General features: G+C 37.9%; 1 protein-coding gene across 3 annotated transcripts; it reads left to right on the top strand.

Moving 5' to 3' along the window:
- Positions 1 to 1,459: 1,459 nt before the first annotated feature.
- Positions 1,460 to 16,906, top strand: lrrc73 (leucine rich repeat containing 73). 3 transcript variants are annotated; one of them, XM_067385433.1, is made up of 6 exons: positions 1,460 to 1,731; positions 5,953 to 6,113; positions 7,805 to 7,927; positions 8,328 to 8,428; positions 14,462 to 14,654; positions 16,833 to 16,906. In XM_067385433.1, the coding sequence occupies exons 1-6, from the start codon at positions 1,460 to 1,462 to the stop codon at positions 16,904 to 16,906; spliced, it is 924 nt and encodes a 307-aa protein (XP_067241534.1). The 3 variants fall into 3 exon arrangements, with proteins under 3 accessions (XP_067241534.1, XP_067241533.1, XP_067241532.1); XM_067385432.1 differs by having other exon boundaries at positions 14,462 to 14,657; XM_067385431.1 differs by lacking the exon at positions 16,833 to 16,906 and adding an exon at positions 14,764 to 14,858 and having other exon boundaries at positions 14,462 to 14,657.
- The last annotated feature ends 1,474 nt before the right edge of the window (positions 16,907 to 18,380 follow it).

The raw sequence follows: 18,380 nt of genomic DNA, 5'->3' as shown, positions 1-18,380 counted from the left end.
CTTGTCAAGTAAACCTAATCGATGGATACTGACATGCAGCCAGGAATCGTGTTTCCTGACATTTATATGTGCCTGATTTCGACGCGGGGGATAAAGCAAATCTGCCTGTGAATATTTTATATAACTATAATATAGGTATAATCCGAGTAATCACTTATATCAATGTTATATATATCGTCCAGCCCTAAAACTTGTAGTTTTTGTCAGTGTTTATTTAAAAACACACAATTATGCAGAATATAAGATGGTAAATATTTAATTGATGAGTTGTCAACACAATACAATATATAGGGTATGATTTTACCTCAAAATACAAAAATTTGACAAAATGATAACTGCAAATCCATGTTTCTGTAGTCCAGTCGTTTCTGTGAATTGCAGTGATCCATTTGCTTCTTTTTTCTGTAGCTTTCGGCAGTCTTTAAATATACCTCAGGTTTTGTGTCAAAATTTGTACAGTCAATCGCAAAGCTCTTTCCCGTTTTGGATGTGTTTTGTGTGTTTTTCGCGACATTCACGCTGAAAACCAATGCTGCCTGACTGTCTTTGTGCCACTCAGTGGGCGTGACCGCAGTCGTAACGGTCGACGGTGACGTCACGTTCATACCCTCTATATGGACAAACCCAGCCGGTGGTGTAAATTTTTGAATTAATTTTTTTAAACCCAACGGTTGAGTTCGCGGTCAAATATGGACAAACCGAACCGTTGGTTTAATTTTTTTAATTACATTTTTAAAGGTTGGGTTTGAGGTCAAATATGGACACACCCAACCGTTGGTTTAAATTTTTAAATTACATTCTTAAACCACCGGTTGGGTTTGTCCATATTTGACCCAAACATGGGTTGAAACAACCCAGCATTTTTTAGTAGGCCTACATGCAGAAATTCACTTTCAAAAATTAACCGACACAGACAAATATTCACTGGGGTAAAAGGCGTGACAACTTCTCTCAGTGTTCTATTTTCTATATTTGCAACCTACTTCCAAGACCCAAGTAATCATCGATACAGTGCAATAGATGTAGGCTACACTCGTCACCTCTATGAGCTCGCGCCCGTTTTCCGTTGACACGCGCGCTCGACACAGAGACACGTTCTCTCCTTGTGGCCAATCCCACCATCAGCTGTCAAACGGATTACCTCAAGCCTGGAGTCGCTTAATGCCTGTCTCGCGAATGGTGGTGCTTGTGAGAAGGGAGCAATCTAATGTGAGCGACGTTTAGTCCTAGTAACCGACAGCACCAGCATCGTCATCTGTGGTTCAGACCGAAGCCTTGAGGATACTCAAGCATGTCGGGAGGCAAACACAGAGGAAGCACAAATCGCTGAAGTCGCAGCAGCAGCACCACGCCTTCCGCGATATTCCGAGCCTGCAGCTGGTGCTCTGGATGGAGTAGACATCGCGGATCCGAACTCCAGGATCCATAATGCCCGTTAGTCAAGCCTGACACCACCGAGATGCTGCCGGGCTCTATTCAGATAACTGGAGAGGCGCTGTCCGGTGCTGAAATCAAAGACATATGCGACAGCCTGAAGGAGAACAGTGTGCGGCTGCTGTCCGTGCGCGGCTGTCAGCTGTCCGACCGGGACTTCGGCCGCGTGTGTCGCGGCGTGGCGGAGTCGCACTCTCTCGCTCAACTCAACCTGAACCTCGGCGTGGTGTCCACCATCGGCCGGACCAAACATCTGGCAGATGCTCTGAAGGCCAACAGATCCATCCAGACCCTCTTGTGAGTGTTTCCTAAAGGATTCCTTAGTTAGGAAAGCAAACGACAGCAATATGATCGCGCGTACTGTAGGCGATATTTCAAGCGATATTATCGAGAAGTGTTCTACTTTTCTAAGCGAGTCGATTTAACGACTTCAGAGACTTAAATCGAAGAAATGAATCGACATTTCACAGACCTTCAGGTGGGCTGTTTTTACTTTGACAAGTAGGCTAATTAACCCCAAACCACATCCAATATTTCTGCTTGTGTGCTAATCTACCTTAATCTTTAAAATTGGCATTGTGTATTTTTGGCTCTATGACAAATTTTTGATTTTGAAGAAATTATTTTCGATATAAATCGTCCGCTAAATGATACAGTTCTTCTTTATTCTCAGTTTTCTGTAGGCTTATTATTTGATCCCGAAAACAGTTTAATATAAATATTAAATATAGATCATATGTTTATATAAAATTAGTTTGAAGATCTCACAATGTTTGCCTTTCAATCTCTGGGGACTTCGATGACGTCATTTTAATATTAGCACACTGAATTGTGATTGGTCGTCCTTCTCAGATCATTTGCATTTTCGTGTCAAAATGTGTTACAACCCTCCCTGTCTGCTCAGTCATAATATTTCTGTTGTTTCTTTGTCTTGTAAATCCTTTATACTCAGAGACTTACAACACTATCATCACCTCAAGTGGATGATGATTTCACCTCTTTTAATTAGTTTAACTGATTGTGTTTCAAAAAGCCACTCATAAGCCACAATTTGTTTATTGTCATACACAGCTGACAGAAAACAAAGGCTGAGTGTCATGATCAGTGTTGGGGAAAGTTACTTTTAAAAGTAATGCATTACAATATTTCGTTGCGTCCTAAAAAAGTAACTAATTGTGTTAGTTACTTTTTATGGAAAGTAATGCGTTACGTTACTTTTTCTCATCTGGGCTGGGCTGTTTGATTTAATAACAACAAAAAAGTTATATTTTTGGCAAAAGTAAAGGCCCTTTCACACCAAAAGTGAAATGCAAATTCTGAATGCAAATTCAGGTCTGTACAGTAGAGGGCGGAGCTCAAACAAACCTTTCAGCTGTGCTGCCATTCTGGAATACAGAATAGGATACAGGGGAAATAAATGAGTAAATATATGCTCACATATAGCAAAGAGTATAGAACCCAAGAGGCGAAACTCAGATGTTTTTTGCTCCTCGGCCGCCATTTTGTGGTGAAAATGCCAACTGGTCAATAGAATCCTTCACATTTTACGCACCCAAAATCGAATCTCACTGCCAAATCAGAAATGCAATAGAAAATTTCTCAAATTCAGTAAATTTTACGACACTACAGTAAATGTATTGTCTTATATATGTTTTATTTTATCAGAATCCAACCATTCATCCATCTGCCGTAGCGTAGTTAGCCTACTTTATTGAGTATTTCCATTTTATGCAACTTTACATATTTACTATTAATAGTAAATTCATCAATTAATAATTAATAAAGTTAAGATCATCATGTTTGTAGCGTGATCCAGGCGATTAAAAGGTACAATATATCAGACCTAGTGGAGTAATAGTAATAGTAAATTACTCCACTAGGTCTGAAATATATATTGTATGTATTGCTGTAATATTGTAATTCCCTGGATCACGCTAAACATAAAGACCTTATAGAACACGATGCATTGCTGTGTCTGTTATCCCATAATTCCCACTTTTGGACACATGGCTGTGTTTTTGTTTACATGCTTTAACAGACATTAATATAAGACAACATGCAAAAACAGTTTACTGTCAAGCTGTTATATTCTGTTATATATTGTCCAACATTCCCAATTTTTCTGATGCATGTCTTTAATTTAATTTCATATGTTGGTATTAATTTATTAATTTTGGCCGAGGGAGTGAGTCTACTCCGAAGTACACTTCAAGCAGTTCTATATCCCACAATTCAACTTGATTGTGACGTCACAGCAGATCGCGCTTAACTAAAGTGTATGATATATTAATTATTTTGAGAATTAATTGCACAATAGTGTATAATATATTAATTATGTTGAAATTGAATCACATAATAGGCCTACTTGCCCGTTATGCCCTTATGTTCACAGTCATAGTTTATACTATTGATTTTTTGTTTTGTATTTGTAATTTTATTTTTCTCCAACAGCTCATATACCTATAGGATTTTATATATTTTCTCCACCAACTTGTATGCATATAGAATGGTGCGTAAAACAAATTTATAAGTACAAAAGGGGTTTAAATAATAAACCAGCTCCATAGTGAATTCTAAGTGATCAAGGGCTTAGTGTAATTTAAACCTTATGCACGAGTTCCACAAGTAGTGGGCACTCATGCAACGTAAGCAATGAGGCACATCCTAGTCCACGAGATGGAGGGAAGTTGGTGAGTGAAGGGCATTAAAATTTGGAGTGGAACGCAGCCTTAGTCTAGAACTAGTTTAGAATAACTATCATGTTGACACAGCACACACAACACCTCTGCAGTTACTCCTGATTTCTCTCAACATGGGGACAGGAGAGCCATCAGTCGATAAATGGGAAAACAAAGTAACTTGCGTTACTTATTTGAAAAAGTAACTGAGATATTTTGTCGTAAATTTAAAAGTAATGCATTACTTTACTAGTTACTTGAAAAAAGTAATCTGATTACTTAGCTCACGTTACTTGTAATGCGTTACCCCCAACACTGGTCCTGACATCAACAAAGTGACTGATTTGTAATACAGAATCAACAATTAAAACTAGGGATGCACTGATGTATCAGCCAATAATCGGTATCGACAGATAAAAGCAATTATTTTCACTATCAGCCATCGGCCGATTGTTTAAAAACAGCCAATGATCAGGGCCGATTATATCCTGTCAATCAAAATGGTGCAGAAAAACATATCAGACTACAACTCATACTGTGTGTAAAGAAAATGTCTCTTGTGTGTCAATTGTTAAGGCTGTTAGTTCAAGCCAGGTATGCAAATAGTTTGGGCTCTGTTGTTAGTTTTAAAGGTGCCCTAGAACTAGTTTTAACAAGAAGTGATATAAGTCTAAGGTGTCTCCTGAATGTGTCTGTGAAGTTTCAGCTCAAAATACCCCATAGATTTTTTTTAATTCATTTTTTTAACTGCCTATTTTCAGCCATAATTACATATGCACCAATTTAGTGCGCGGCCCCTTTAAATCTGGCGCTCCCCTGCCCACGAGCTCGCGACTGCCTTAAACAGCATTTCAAAAAGTTCACACAGTTAATATAACCCTCAAAATGGATCTTTACAAAGTGTTCGTCATTCATGCTGTATGCATGCATCGATTCCTGTGAGTATAGTATTTATTTGGATGTTTACATTTGATTGTGAACAAGTTTGAGGCTGTGCTTCGTGGCTAAAGCTAACATTACACACTGTTGGGAGAGATTTATAAAGAATAAAGTTGTGTTTATGAATTATACAGACTGCAAGTGTTTAAAAAATGAAAATAGCGACGGCTCTTGTCTCCGTGAATACAGTAAGAAACGATGGTAACTAACCACATTTAACAGTACATTAGCAACATGCTAATGAAACATTTATAAAGACAATTTACAAATATCACTAAAAATATCATGATATCATGAATCATGTCAGTTATTATTGCTCCATCTGTCATTTTTCGCTGTTGTTCTTGCTTGCTTACCTAGTCTGATGATTCAGCTGTGCACAGATCCAGACGTTAATACTGCCTGCCCTTGTCTAATGCCTTGAACATGGGCTGACATATGCAAATATTGGGGTCATACATATTAATGATCCCGACTGTTACCCAACAGTCAGTGTTATGTTGAGATTCGCCTGTTCTTCTGAGGTTTTTTAAACAAATGAGATTTATATAAGAAGGAGGAAACAATGGAGTTTGAGACTCACTGTATGTCATTTCCATGTACTGAACTCTTGTTATTCAACTATGCCAGGGTAAATTCAATTTTTCATTCGATGGCACCTTTAACCCCTAATATTATAATAATGTACCAAATGAGAGGGTTCCCTGTATATTTACAGCATTAGTTGGGAGAGATTTTTTCCCTTAACTATCGCTATCGTTATCGACAGATATCATTCTGAATGATTGGCTATCGGTATTCGGTAAAACCTAAATATAAAACACTTGTTTTGCTGCCATTTTCTTCAGGCAATGCAAATTTAGCACAGAACATAATGTCCGTCTCTGTTTTCCACTTATAGTCTCCACGGAAGTCCTCTTTTAGATGCAGGACTGGTCACCCTGAACGGAGCCCTGTCCACTCACCCCTCACTGGTGTCCTTGGATTTGGGGGACTGCATGCTGGGAGATGAGGCTGTTCGTCTCATTTGTGGCATGCTTCCTCCGGATGGAGCCAAATCAGGTAAAACGTCACAGCTTCACCAGTCAACGGTGTTTCCTTACAAAAACCTGTGATACATTGAGATTCATAAGCAGTTAGTTATATATTATGTTAGGAGATTTAGTGTATATTACAGTACTTTTGATTTGGCTAAATCTGTGTGCCAAGGAATGTGTCAGAAATGTGCACCGTTTGTGCAAAACTGATAAATTGCTGTTGCTTTCGCACTTCTGCTGCAGTCTTTCTGCAAAACTCTCTCAGCGCTTTGGCACATTCATCATTGTGAACACACAGCAAATGTTTCAAAACACATTTTCTTCACTTTTTTAAAATAATAATTGAAATAACCTGTTTCTTTAGTTAATATAACTATTTTTGTAGTTTTGTAACACACTGACTTCATTATGCTGACTGGATCATTTCATTTTATTGGCTGTGTGTAAGGTTTTTAATAAATTTGAAAATACTGTAATCCCAGCAAACAAAAATATTGTAAATTAATGTTTTGCTAATGTTTTCATTAAGCCATAAAGAGTTACAACCCATGTAAATATATTTGTATTCTGTCATGCTAATGTTGTATAAATGAGCAGGGGTGCACACGTGTGGTAAAAAATAAACAATGCGCACCAGAAAACATGGAGAGAAGCGCTTTTGAGTACCAACATTTTGAGGACCGGTTCAAAGGGACACATTTACTTACTGGAATAGGATTTTTCTCCATCTCTGGTAAGATAGCAATCATGATGATAAGTGTGTTCTTTAATTATTAGGGGTGCAACGGATCGCAGTTAATCTGTGATCCGTACGGATAAGGTCCAACAGTTCGGCACGAATGTGATTCGCGGATTAACTGCTACGTTTAACCATCATAGAGTGAAAGTTTATCATTTGGACGTGTTTTGTCTCGCCAAGTAACACATTCAAACAATTTTAAAATCTATAATAGCGGTTATCTGTGCCACACCCGAAGCGCGCACATGTTTACTTTCACTTGAACGGACAGATACACACAAAATTATGTCAAAATACCTGTCTCAGCAAGTATTCTCTCGGTTATGTCATTAGCGAACAGTTGAGAAAGAAACCGGATGTGTCTCAGTATATTCAGTCCGTGCGTGCATTCCATCTTAAAGTGACGGCAGCCTAATATTGTTGCTGTTGTCTGTGTCATTAAAGGGTTAGTTCACCCAAAAATGAAAATTTTGTCATTAATGACTCACCCTCATGTCGTTCCAAACCCGTAAGACCTTTCATCTTCGGAACACAGTTTAAGATATTTTAGATTTAGTCAGAGAGCTTTCTGTCCCTCCATTGAAAATGTATGTACGGTATACTGTCCATGTCCAGAAAGGTAATAAAAACATAATCAAAGTAGTCCATGTGACATCAAAAATTTTCATTTTTGGGTGAACTAACCCTTTAATGTAAAAAAAAAAAAAAACATCATTATCATCATCTACCATGTTCGAGAGAAAAGAAGATAGTGAGGAGAGCAAAGTGCGAGTACCAAGCAACATCTCCAGGTGCTCCCTAGAGAACCAGACCAAAAAAGATTATGTGCACCCCTGCAAATGAGGGTACTTCCTAACCTCTTCACACAATCTCTCCTCTATGTAGGCCTCCATTGTCGCTGTAGCTTGCATGTGTTCTAGTCGGTTATGTTATGCAGTTTGTTATGTTCTCTGAACATTCAAAACATTTTTGCACAGGGCTTAAGGAGCTTACACTGAGTGCCAACCCAGCCATCAGCAGCCAGGGTTGGGCTCGGCTGGCCATCGCCGTGGCTCACAGCTCACAGTTACGGGTCCTCAACCTTGACTACAATCCCTTAGGTGAGTGATTTCTGCAGTTTTGAGGTATGGGTGTGTGCTTGTCATGTTACATGAATATTGGTAAACTGACAGTAGGTTTGATCAGGGATTAGTTTTCAGGCAAATTGAAATCCCATAGACAGTTATTGTATAGCTTTAGAGCATTTTTTATCAGTTATACACTTAAATCTATTTAACATTTAAGTCAAAGAAGCAGGTCTTTCCCTGCAGTATAGTGGAGGGTGTAGATGTCACAGTATATATATATTGAGACGTTTATTTCGCTGACTGTCACTCCCCAGTGAATGAAGCAGCCACCCAAGCACGCAAATGTTTCTGCTGGAGAAATGCAGGGTTTGCACTTTGAAAACTAGGTTTGCAGTCCTCTGTCTCAGCTTTTTCCACTGCTTGTGTTTTCCAGGGGATCACATCGCCGGGATGTTGGCTGTCTCTGTCGCATCCAGTCGAACTCTTGAAGTTCTGGACCTGGAGGGAACCGGCCTCACCAATCAATCAGCACAGGTACATCCAAACTCAGAACTGCTACATGAAACAGTTGTTTTTTAATATATTTATTCAAATTAATAATTTATGAAGGATTTTTTTGTTGTTGTTGTTGTTGCTTAATAGTTACATTAGGCTATATTTACAATAAAATGCAGGCTATAGGGATAGTTCAACCAAACATGAAAAAAAAAAAAAAAAAATGTACTCACCCTCTATATTTTTGAACTGCTGTATGGCTTTCTTTCATTTGTGGAACATAAACAGTACACTATTGTTCAAGGATCCATTAAATTGATCAAAAGTGACAGTGAAGACATTTCTAATTTAGCAAAAGGTTTCTATTTCAAATAAATGTTGTTCTTTTGACTTTTCTCTCCATCAAAGAAACCAAAAAAACAAAAAATATGAAGCAGCATGACTGATTTCAACACTGATAATAATCAGAAATGTTTCTTGAGAACCAAATCAGCATATTAGAATGATTTCTGAAGGATCATGTGACACTGAAGACTGGAGTAATGATGCTGAAAATTCAGCTTTGATCACAAAAATAAATTACATTTTTAAATATATTAATATAGAAAACATTTATTTCAAACTGTAATAATATTTCACAATATTATTGTTTTGACTGTATTTTTGATCAATTAAATGCAGCGTTGGTGAGCAGAAGAGACTTCTTTCATAAAATGAAAGAAAAAAGAAAAAATACTGTCCCCACACTTTTGAATGGTAGCATGTAAATCACGATATCATGAATTTATATTAATCATGATGACTGACTATTCTTCAAAATTCCACTGAAGAAAGAAATTATGTGAGTAAATAATTAGAATTTTCATTTTGGGATGAAATTCTATGATCTTCAGCTGCACTCCAACACATGTATAAATACCTATAAGAGTGCAACTAATATATATATATATATATATATATATATATATATATGGTTCAGGATTACTCATCTGGTTTATAAAGTGCATATCTGAACTACATGCCTGATCTCCTTTAAAGGGCAGAATTAATGTAGCCGCTGCACAGATTACCTTATATATGCATCATGGATATTTCACCACTGATTTAATTTAAAAATATTATATAAAGTTAATTTTGATTGCTGCAAGAAAAAGAAAACAAAACAATTATTTTTCTACTTCAGCTCCTTCTAAATTAAATCAGTGGTGAAATATCCATGATGCATATATAAGGTAATCTGTGCAGCGGCTACATTAATTCTGCCCTTTAAAGGAGATCAGGCATGTAGTTCAGATATGCACTTTATAAACCAGATGAGTAATCCTGAACCTTTTCCTATCAGCACCTGCTGAAAAATAGCACTGTGGAGGAAAATAATGGATTAAGCACAACTTTAATTCATAATACCTCTGTCACCCTCATCTCATTCCAGCCTCATATTATTATCTTTCTTCTGTGAAGCACAAAATGAGGTGTTGTGCAGAATGTCTGGATTTATCAATCTTCATCTGTGTTTCATGAAAGAAAGAAAACACCACAGGGTCAATATAACATGACCTATGACATCAGTAAATGGGTGAACTATTGCTTTAAATGCTCTCAAACCTTCTCTGTTTCCTTTGAGACAGGAGGTAGAATTGGCAGAGGGTTATTTTGTCTTCATAATTCTCCACTAGAGGGCACGTTTGTACATAAAATGTCTTATTTGTGCTCTCAGTGTGTGTGATACTCTCATAATGGTTTGGACCTTGTAAAAGACTGTAAAGTCTTTGATAGAGAACTTGATAACTCCTGATCTCTCTTGATGTCATTGGATGTTAAAGTGTGTGTTGGTTGCAGAATCTCAGCAGGTGTAGGTCATCCGGGTATTTGTGCTACTGTATCATGATTATTAAGTATTTGAACATTGTACTGATTTGATGATAATGTGGAGCATATTTGGACACATAGTCTCATCAGCTTTTCTTCCAACACAACTATTATGCAGAAGTTGACAGCCTAAAGGCGCAGTGTCATTAACTGTTGTTCAGTGAATTTTTACTGGCAAAACCCAGTTGTTTCAATAGGAATCCACATGATCAGGATTTCTTGTGAAAGCGAAAGATTTGCTGCGTTGACAGAAAGCTGCTTGTTTTGAAAGTGATTCGGTGTGAGCTGTGCTTCATACATTGTTACACTATTGACAACAATGGACCTTTTTGCCCACTAAATTTCGATAATGTAATTGTAGCTTAAAGGGTTAGTTCACCCAAAATTAAAATTACTCACTCACCCTCATGTCACTCCACACCTGTAAGACCTTCGTTCATCTTAAGAACACAAATTAAGATATTTTTGATGAAATCCGATGGCTCAGTGAGGCTTCTATTGCCAACAAGACAAGTAACACTTTAGGATGCCTAGGTATTAAAAACATATTTAAATCAGTTCATGTAACTACAGTGGTTCAACCTTATTATTATAAAGTGACGAGAACACTTTTTGTGCACCAAAAAATCAAAATAAAGACTTTGTTCAACAATATCTAGTGATAGGCGATCTCAAAACACTGCTTCATGAAGCTTTACGAATCTTTAGTTTCGAATCATGGTTCAGATCGCGTATCAAACTGCCGAAGTCACTTGAACTATTGAAATTTCCAAACACTTATGATGCCTTAAAAGCCTTGTTTACTGAAATCACATGATTTTGGCGCTCCGAACCACTGATTCGAAACAAAAGATTCGTAAGGCTCCATGAAGCAGTGTTTTGAAATCGGCCATCACTAAATATGGTTGAAAAGTCGTTATTTTGCTTTGTTTTTTTGTGGCGCACAAAAAGTATTCTCGTCGCTTCATAACATAAAGGTCTAAGGATTTCATCCCGATACCTAGTGGCAGTCAGGGAGCCATTGCCTAGCCTGTAGAGGTCTGTGCGTCCCTCCATGGATATGCCTCTCCAGACCATCACTGACCCACCACCAAACCGGTCATGCTGAACGATGTTACAGGCAGCATAACATTCTCCATGGCTTCTCCAGACCCTTTCACGTCTCCCACATGTGCTCAGGGTGAACCTGCTATCATCTGTGAAAAGCACAGGGCGGCACTGGCGGTCCTGCCAATTCTGGTGTTCAATGGCAAATGCCAATCGAGCTCCACGGTGCCGGCAGGGAGCACAGGGCCCACTAGAGGATGTCACAGCCACCCATGTATAAACTCTGGCCACCCCTGTATAATTTTGCATTGGGTACTATTAATTTAAATGCATAATGTAAATTCACACGTTCATGGAGTGAAAGAAAATAAAATGCCACCAAAAAAAGATTGTAGACTGATTGGCGCCACCAGAGTAGCCTAGCTGTTTCACTGCCCCAAGAGTCTAAATAGAAATGTCTACAGACTTGAATTTTAAATGTTATTTATACTGTGAAGAGGGTAGGGTAGGGGTGTGCGATATATTTAGCCTGCGATTTTATCATAATTATTGTTTTAACAATGCACAATCAATCTGACATCCTTGTATGTGATGTCTTGCAAATTAGACTAGTGTCGGTGTGCATTTAGAGTGCACGCTTTCACCATGTGACTTTAATATAGTTAATAATATCACATGAAGAGTGCCGTTTTTCTCCAGATATCAGCATGATAACAAACGTTATATACATTTTATTCATGTTTACATTTTAGACACCATTACCTGTTTTTGCACAATTTCGCCAATGAATATAGTTCAAATCAAATCCAGAGCACTATAACTGCATCCCTGAGCAACAAATGGCACTGTTTCTTTACTGAATGAATCAGCTTTTTGAATGAATAAGTTGAATCAATGAAAATTGAAAAAGATACAAGTGACGACGAGGGAGCTTCAGTTGAACAACAGTGAACTGTGGTCAGATGAGATGTTGTCAGACTATGTCAGTAAAATTGAATGTCCAATCAGCCGTTATACTGTGCTCGTGGCGCGCACTCAAGAATTGCATGCGCAAATGCGCCGGCGCGCCCAGCATAATAACTGTATTAGCCTATAGCTTAAATAAAGCGCAATAGAAACTATGAGCAATGACCGTCGTTGTTCTGTTGTAAGTTAAGTCATCAAATTACCACACATGCGACATGGTTTTAAAGCTATTGTTATCCAATTGACCTTTCGCTGGGAGTTTGATTGACAGACGATCTAACCAATCAGAACGCCGCATCCGCCATTTTGTAGCAGATGGCAAAGCAGCCAGTAGTTAAAAGATTAACCTCAGTGGAGTTAAACTTGAAAAATGGTGTGTATTGACGTCTTTCCGCGTTTGAAACAACATTCATTCTCATGTTCATAGACTAATAGAAAGAGATGATCAGTTTTTACGAGCGGTTGAGCTGAGGATCTACAGCAATCTGTCACGACCATGGTCACGACACATTAAAGAGCAACAAAACGGTTTCTTATTGTTTGAATTTCTTTGATAACTAACACGGTTTGAAAGCTGGGACTTTGTTTAATATCATAAGTAACCTGCTCTGTCTTGTTTGTCGATGTGTGGTCATTATCCTCTTTGTTCCGTGATGTATTTTTCACTGCGTGTGGAGTGACAGCGCCACGGCTTGTCGGACAAAGCAACAGTAACTAAGGGGGGAGGGGCTCGGCGAAAGGCTAATTTGTTGACGTCTTAAAAATGCACATATGTACCAAAGACATCTACATTTTCTCTTATTATTCTATAAATTATATGTATATATATATATATATATATATATATATATATATATATATTTTGCCACCCCTAGATTTGCTGTGGCCTCGTCTGGCCACCCCTGTTAAAACATTTTTGGGGGGCGCCACTGCTCAGGCCACCCTCATGAAGTCTGTTTCTGATTGTGTGATCAGAGACATTCATACCAGTGGCCTACTGGAGGTCATTTTGTATGGCTCTGGCAGTGCTAATCTTGTTCCTCCTTGCACAAAGGAGCAGACACCAGTCCTGCTGATGGGTTAAAGACCTTCTATGGCCCTGTCCATCTCTCCTAGAGTAACTGCCTGTCTCCTGAAATCTCCTCCAAGCTCTTGAGACTGTGCTGGGAGACACAGCAAACCTTCTGGTAATGGCACGTACTGATGTGCCATCCTTGAGGAGTTGGACTGCCTGTGCAAAATCTGTAGGGCCTCATGCTACCAGTAGTGACACTGACCCTAGCCAAATGCAAAACTAGTGAAAAGATGAGTAGGGAAAATAATGTCAGTGGCCTCCACCTGTAAAACCATTCCTGTTTTGGGGGTCGTCTCATTGTTGCCCATCTAGTGCATCTGTTGTTAATTTCATTAACACCAAAGCAGCTGAAACTGATTAACAACCCCCTCTGCTACTGAACTGACCAATATCCCAGGAGTTTAACTGACTTGATGCTTTTCTCTGATTAAAAAGTGTTCCTTTAATTTTTTTGAGCAGTGCATATAGATGTTTATAGAACTATATAGATCTTTTTATTATAAGTGCACTGCAGTTTTGTCATCTGCTGGTTTAAATGCTTGAGCTCTTTAAAGTCAGCTGGATTATGATTGGCTGTCAATGTTTTTGGAAAAAATCTTTCTGAAAATGATTCCAATGATAGCGTTGGAATCATTGGATGTAGTGTGGATTCCATCTTCACATAGAATTGGAACGATTATTTTAGTGCCTCTATTATGCTTTTATCCCATTTTATCCCGCTATTATCCCATCCTCAAAACACTTTAAAACTTTATTGTTAAAGTTATTGTTGTTGTCCTTGCTGTGATCGGGCCTTTATGATGGAATCCAAAAAAACTCCCACAATGGCAAGCTAACTTTTTCCTCCAACATGATTTTGTATGGAAGCTATACAATACGTCTTCTTTTTTTCCATTTTATGATGGGTAGCAACTAGCATTAAGGTGCAATACTGCCACCTACTATGTTGGAGTGTCAACCAGGTAGTTGCTCCCACTGGATCGTTTATGATATGATTTTATGAGATTTATCTGCTCTGCAAGTATTCATTTCCTCCCAAGTTTTCAGCATTCTTCACATGTAATATCCCATTCATTTTCCTCATGCCATTCCTTTCCTTGTTCCTCTGTGGTTAGATCTTCCTAGACATGGTGGAGAACTACCCCACCAGCCTGCGTGTCCTGGTTCTAGCCGAGAACGACATCAGCCCTGAGCTGCAGCAGCAGATCTCGGATCTCCTCTCTGAGGGCGAGGAGGAGGAGGATAAGGACGGAGAGGCCCGCGGCAGCTCGGTGAATCCCCGGGAGAAACCCGCCTGGGTTCCCCACAGCAGTAAGGGCTGACCCAGCCTCTTTCTCTCAGCCTGTTGTCTTTGCTTCGAGACTGTTTCACTTAGACTTTCTCTTTCCCTCTTTGTGTGTGGATGACTTTCCTGCAGTAACTGGTTCTAAGAGGCTGGGGCAAAAGGGAAGTACAGAAATTCACATTTCCCATGCATTACTTAGGAGAGATCATTTGCTACTTACGAAATAGAAATTTGAATTTCTTATAATGGCCAAGTTGTGAGTTCTCTGTCCTTTATGTGTAAAGTCTTTAGACTTAGAGATTGTTATTAGTAAAGATACATTTTAATGGAAGAGTTCAGCCAAAAATGATCATTCTGTCATCGCTCAACTTCCTGCCGCTCCAAACCTATATAACTTTTTGCGCAAAAGGTGAACTTTGGAAGCATATCCTGACCAGTCCTTTCCATACAATACAAGTTAATAGGCACTGGAGATGTCAAGCTCCATAATGACAAAAAAAAAAAAAAAACACCTTAAAAGTATCAAACAAGTACTTCATATCAGTATAATCAATGATGTCAATAGTGTCGATGCCCCATTTTTTAGTCCACAAAACTTTTATAGTCATTTTCAGAGCTTGGGAGAGATGATTTTCAGAAGAAAAGCTGAATTTTTTGTTCATTACTGAGTTATATAGTACACAAGTTGCAGGGACTATTTTTGTGGTACTTGTGTTTTTTTGTCATTTTGGAGCCTGAATGACCCATTCCCCTCTCATTTCCATTACTGACTGTACACTACTGTTCAAAAGCTTGGGGTCAGTAAGATTTTAGTAAGAAATGAATACGTTTATTTAGAAAGGACGCACTAAACTGATCAAAAGTGACAGTTACAGTAAATACTTCAGTAAGATGCTGTTTTTTTCACTTTTGATTCATCAAAGAATCCTGAAAAAAGTATTAATGTATAATGGTTTCCACAAAAACATTAAGCAGCTCAACTGTTTTCAACATTGATAATAATCAGAAATGTTTCCTGAGCAGCAAATCATCATATTAGAATGATTTCTGAAGGATCATGTGACACTGAGGACTGGAGTAATGATGCTGAAAATTCAGCTTTGATCACAGCAATAAAATATAGCTGCGAGCAGCAGTTATCGGGGTTCAATATTTTTAAGAACTGTAAGCACTTGCGTAAAAATGTATTATGTTTCATTTAGCAAGCATGATGGAAAAGATGGAAAAGACCATTTACAGCAAATATAGGCAATTTACCATAGGAAATATATGGTTTATAAAGCTTTTAACAGTCATCGAGCTTGAGCCAAAAACCTAGGACTTGTTCACCAAAGTTGTTTTTTTTAAATAATCTCCAATATTTAATGAACGATTTGATGGACCAGAGGTGGTCCTAGAGACAAAGTTACTCAGAATGAGGAGTTCTACCATGTGGTATGAATGTCGTGGCCGTGCGCAATACAAAAAACTTGAAGGCGCCTCCCAGTGGCGATTTCTTTTGAATTTCTCACAGACCTCTAAGGCTGTTAACAGCTAACCCGGATAGCTGCTCAAACTTCAGTGGCCGATGGCGGACATGTTTTTTGAGATGTGTCAGTGTCCTCATAGACAGTCATGGCACTGCAGATGAAGACACTGCATGCCAATTATTAAGTCGATCGGCGTAACAGTGAAGTAGTTATAGCCATTTTCATGTTTTTATAGTGCCACCAAGTGGCCAGTCACTGCATCCTTTTTCACACAAGCACAGAGTGAGCTGAGTTTGGTGAAAATATCTCATTCCATTCACAAGTTATAGACATTTTAGTAAAAGTGACTCCACCCACTTGCAACATTTTGAATCAGAATTTCGCAAAAGTAGGTTTTTCAAATCCAAAATACCCGAAAATTTCGCCTGAACGACGAGCGAATCCGTGACATGCATTTTGTCCGTCTTAAGCCAAGGATTCCTTGGAACTTTTAATAATTACAATTTTACTGACCCCAAACTTGGTAGTATATATGAAGAAGAGCGGCCAGGATATTCTCCAAAAATACACCGGACAAATGAATGTCATACAGGTGTGAGGGTAAATAAACGATGAGAGAATGTGAACTGTCCCTGTAAGGAAGAATCTTTAGTAGACTAAGAACTGGAATAGCCTTTTCCTGTCCTCTTCATACAGTACAAACATTTACCAAATTGTCTCTGACCCTTCCAGACTCTTCCAGCTCCCAGATGGTCCTGATGACATCAGGACTGGGTGAGAGCTTTTTGGCAGAGACAGAGATGTGATTCTGGAGCTGCCTATGTTTGCTTGCACTGTACGACTATTGCAAGACCACCAGTTACAGTGCGACCTCTCACACCGCATGACCTGTAGCACTTAGAGCAAGACAGTTCAAAGCTGGAACAAAAACCTTAAACACCAAGTGACTTATAATACGCAATAGTGAATTATTTATTTTACAGATGTACAGTCTATTTATAAATCAGCATTTAACTGATAACAGTATACTCTGTTAGATAAGCTGTATAGGGTTGATGTGATGGCCTGTTGCCTGAATAAATCAGTTTACACATTTTTAAATGCTTTTTGCGCTTATTTTGTTTTCTTTTTTTGCTGTGTCTGACCTGACAATTCAAATATTGTGAGAAGAACTACATCAAAGATATATATGCTTGGTTAGTAATGAATGGTCATATTTTGCAGTGGAATGGGTTAGTTATGGCGTAACTGATAAAACTAACCAGCCAATCCTTAAGTTACTGTAAATTTGAAACGTAAAAACCCCAATCACTCTTTAATATCAGTTATAGAATTGCTAAAATGCTTGATTCTAATATTCAATCACAGCATTCAGAGATATATTTATATGTTCCGAAAATCCAATTCTTTTTCTCCATAGGGGAAGTGATTTTGAAGGATAACATAAAAACAGAACTGCTGTCTAGCTACAAGGTTGTTCATTAGTGGTAAATGCTTTTGTTAAAACCATCAGCTCACATTATTCAAATGTGTTTAAGAGCAGATTTTCTGGTGGAAAACTACATTACCCATGATTCTGCAAAGAAATCTCCATTGAAACAAACTATGCCAAAAGAGCTTTTAACCTCCCATGAAGCACTGTGAATAATGTAATCACTTCAATCTCCCTATGCTCTATGGCACTTAAATATTTGTTAAAAAACTAAATTATTTCAATTTGCACACAATCAACATCTTTTAATCAATACATTTATATTTATCTCTCTTTTTTAACTTGATTTTGTCATTCGCAATGATTGTAGTTCTGCCCCTCATTAAAGCCGTTATTTGGAAATCAGACAAAGGCACAAGACTTTGTAATTTACAGCTTTAATGAGGGAAAGAACTACAATCCCATGAAGCACTGCGAATGACAATCTAATAAAAAAAGATGGAGAATATAAAACTAATTTCAAGTCATTGATTATATTTATAGAAACAATATATTTTAAGTGTATTGCAAAATGTTCTATATTCTAAAATTCTATATAAAACAATAGTGGATTTAAGAATAATTTATGCAATTTTATATTATTTATTCGAAAAAACTAAAAGAGCAGTTTCATCTCTGTTCTTGTATTGTTCAACTTATCAAAGGTTAATAAAGTAATGTGTAATTAGTAATGCAATACTTTTTAGAGAGTAATTAGTGCAGTAATCTAATTACACTATGTATTAGAATTAGAATAATCCAAACTGTCGATCAACTCGATTGCATCATCCATGGTGCTTCATTGGAGC

This window comes from Chanodichthys erythropterus, chromosome 5 (assembly GCF_024489055.1).
Source record: "Chanodichthys erythropterus isolate Z2021 chromosome 5, ASM2448905v1, whole genome shotgun sequence".
NCBI classification, from domain to species: domain Eukaryota; kingdom Metazoa; phylum Chordata; class Actinopteri; order Cypriniformes; family Xenocyprididae; genus Chanodichthys; species Chanodichthys erythropterus.
The sequence above is the reverse complement of the archived record's forward strand: the minus strand, read 5'-3'. Positions and strand labels throughout refer to the sequence as shown.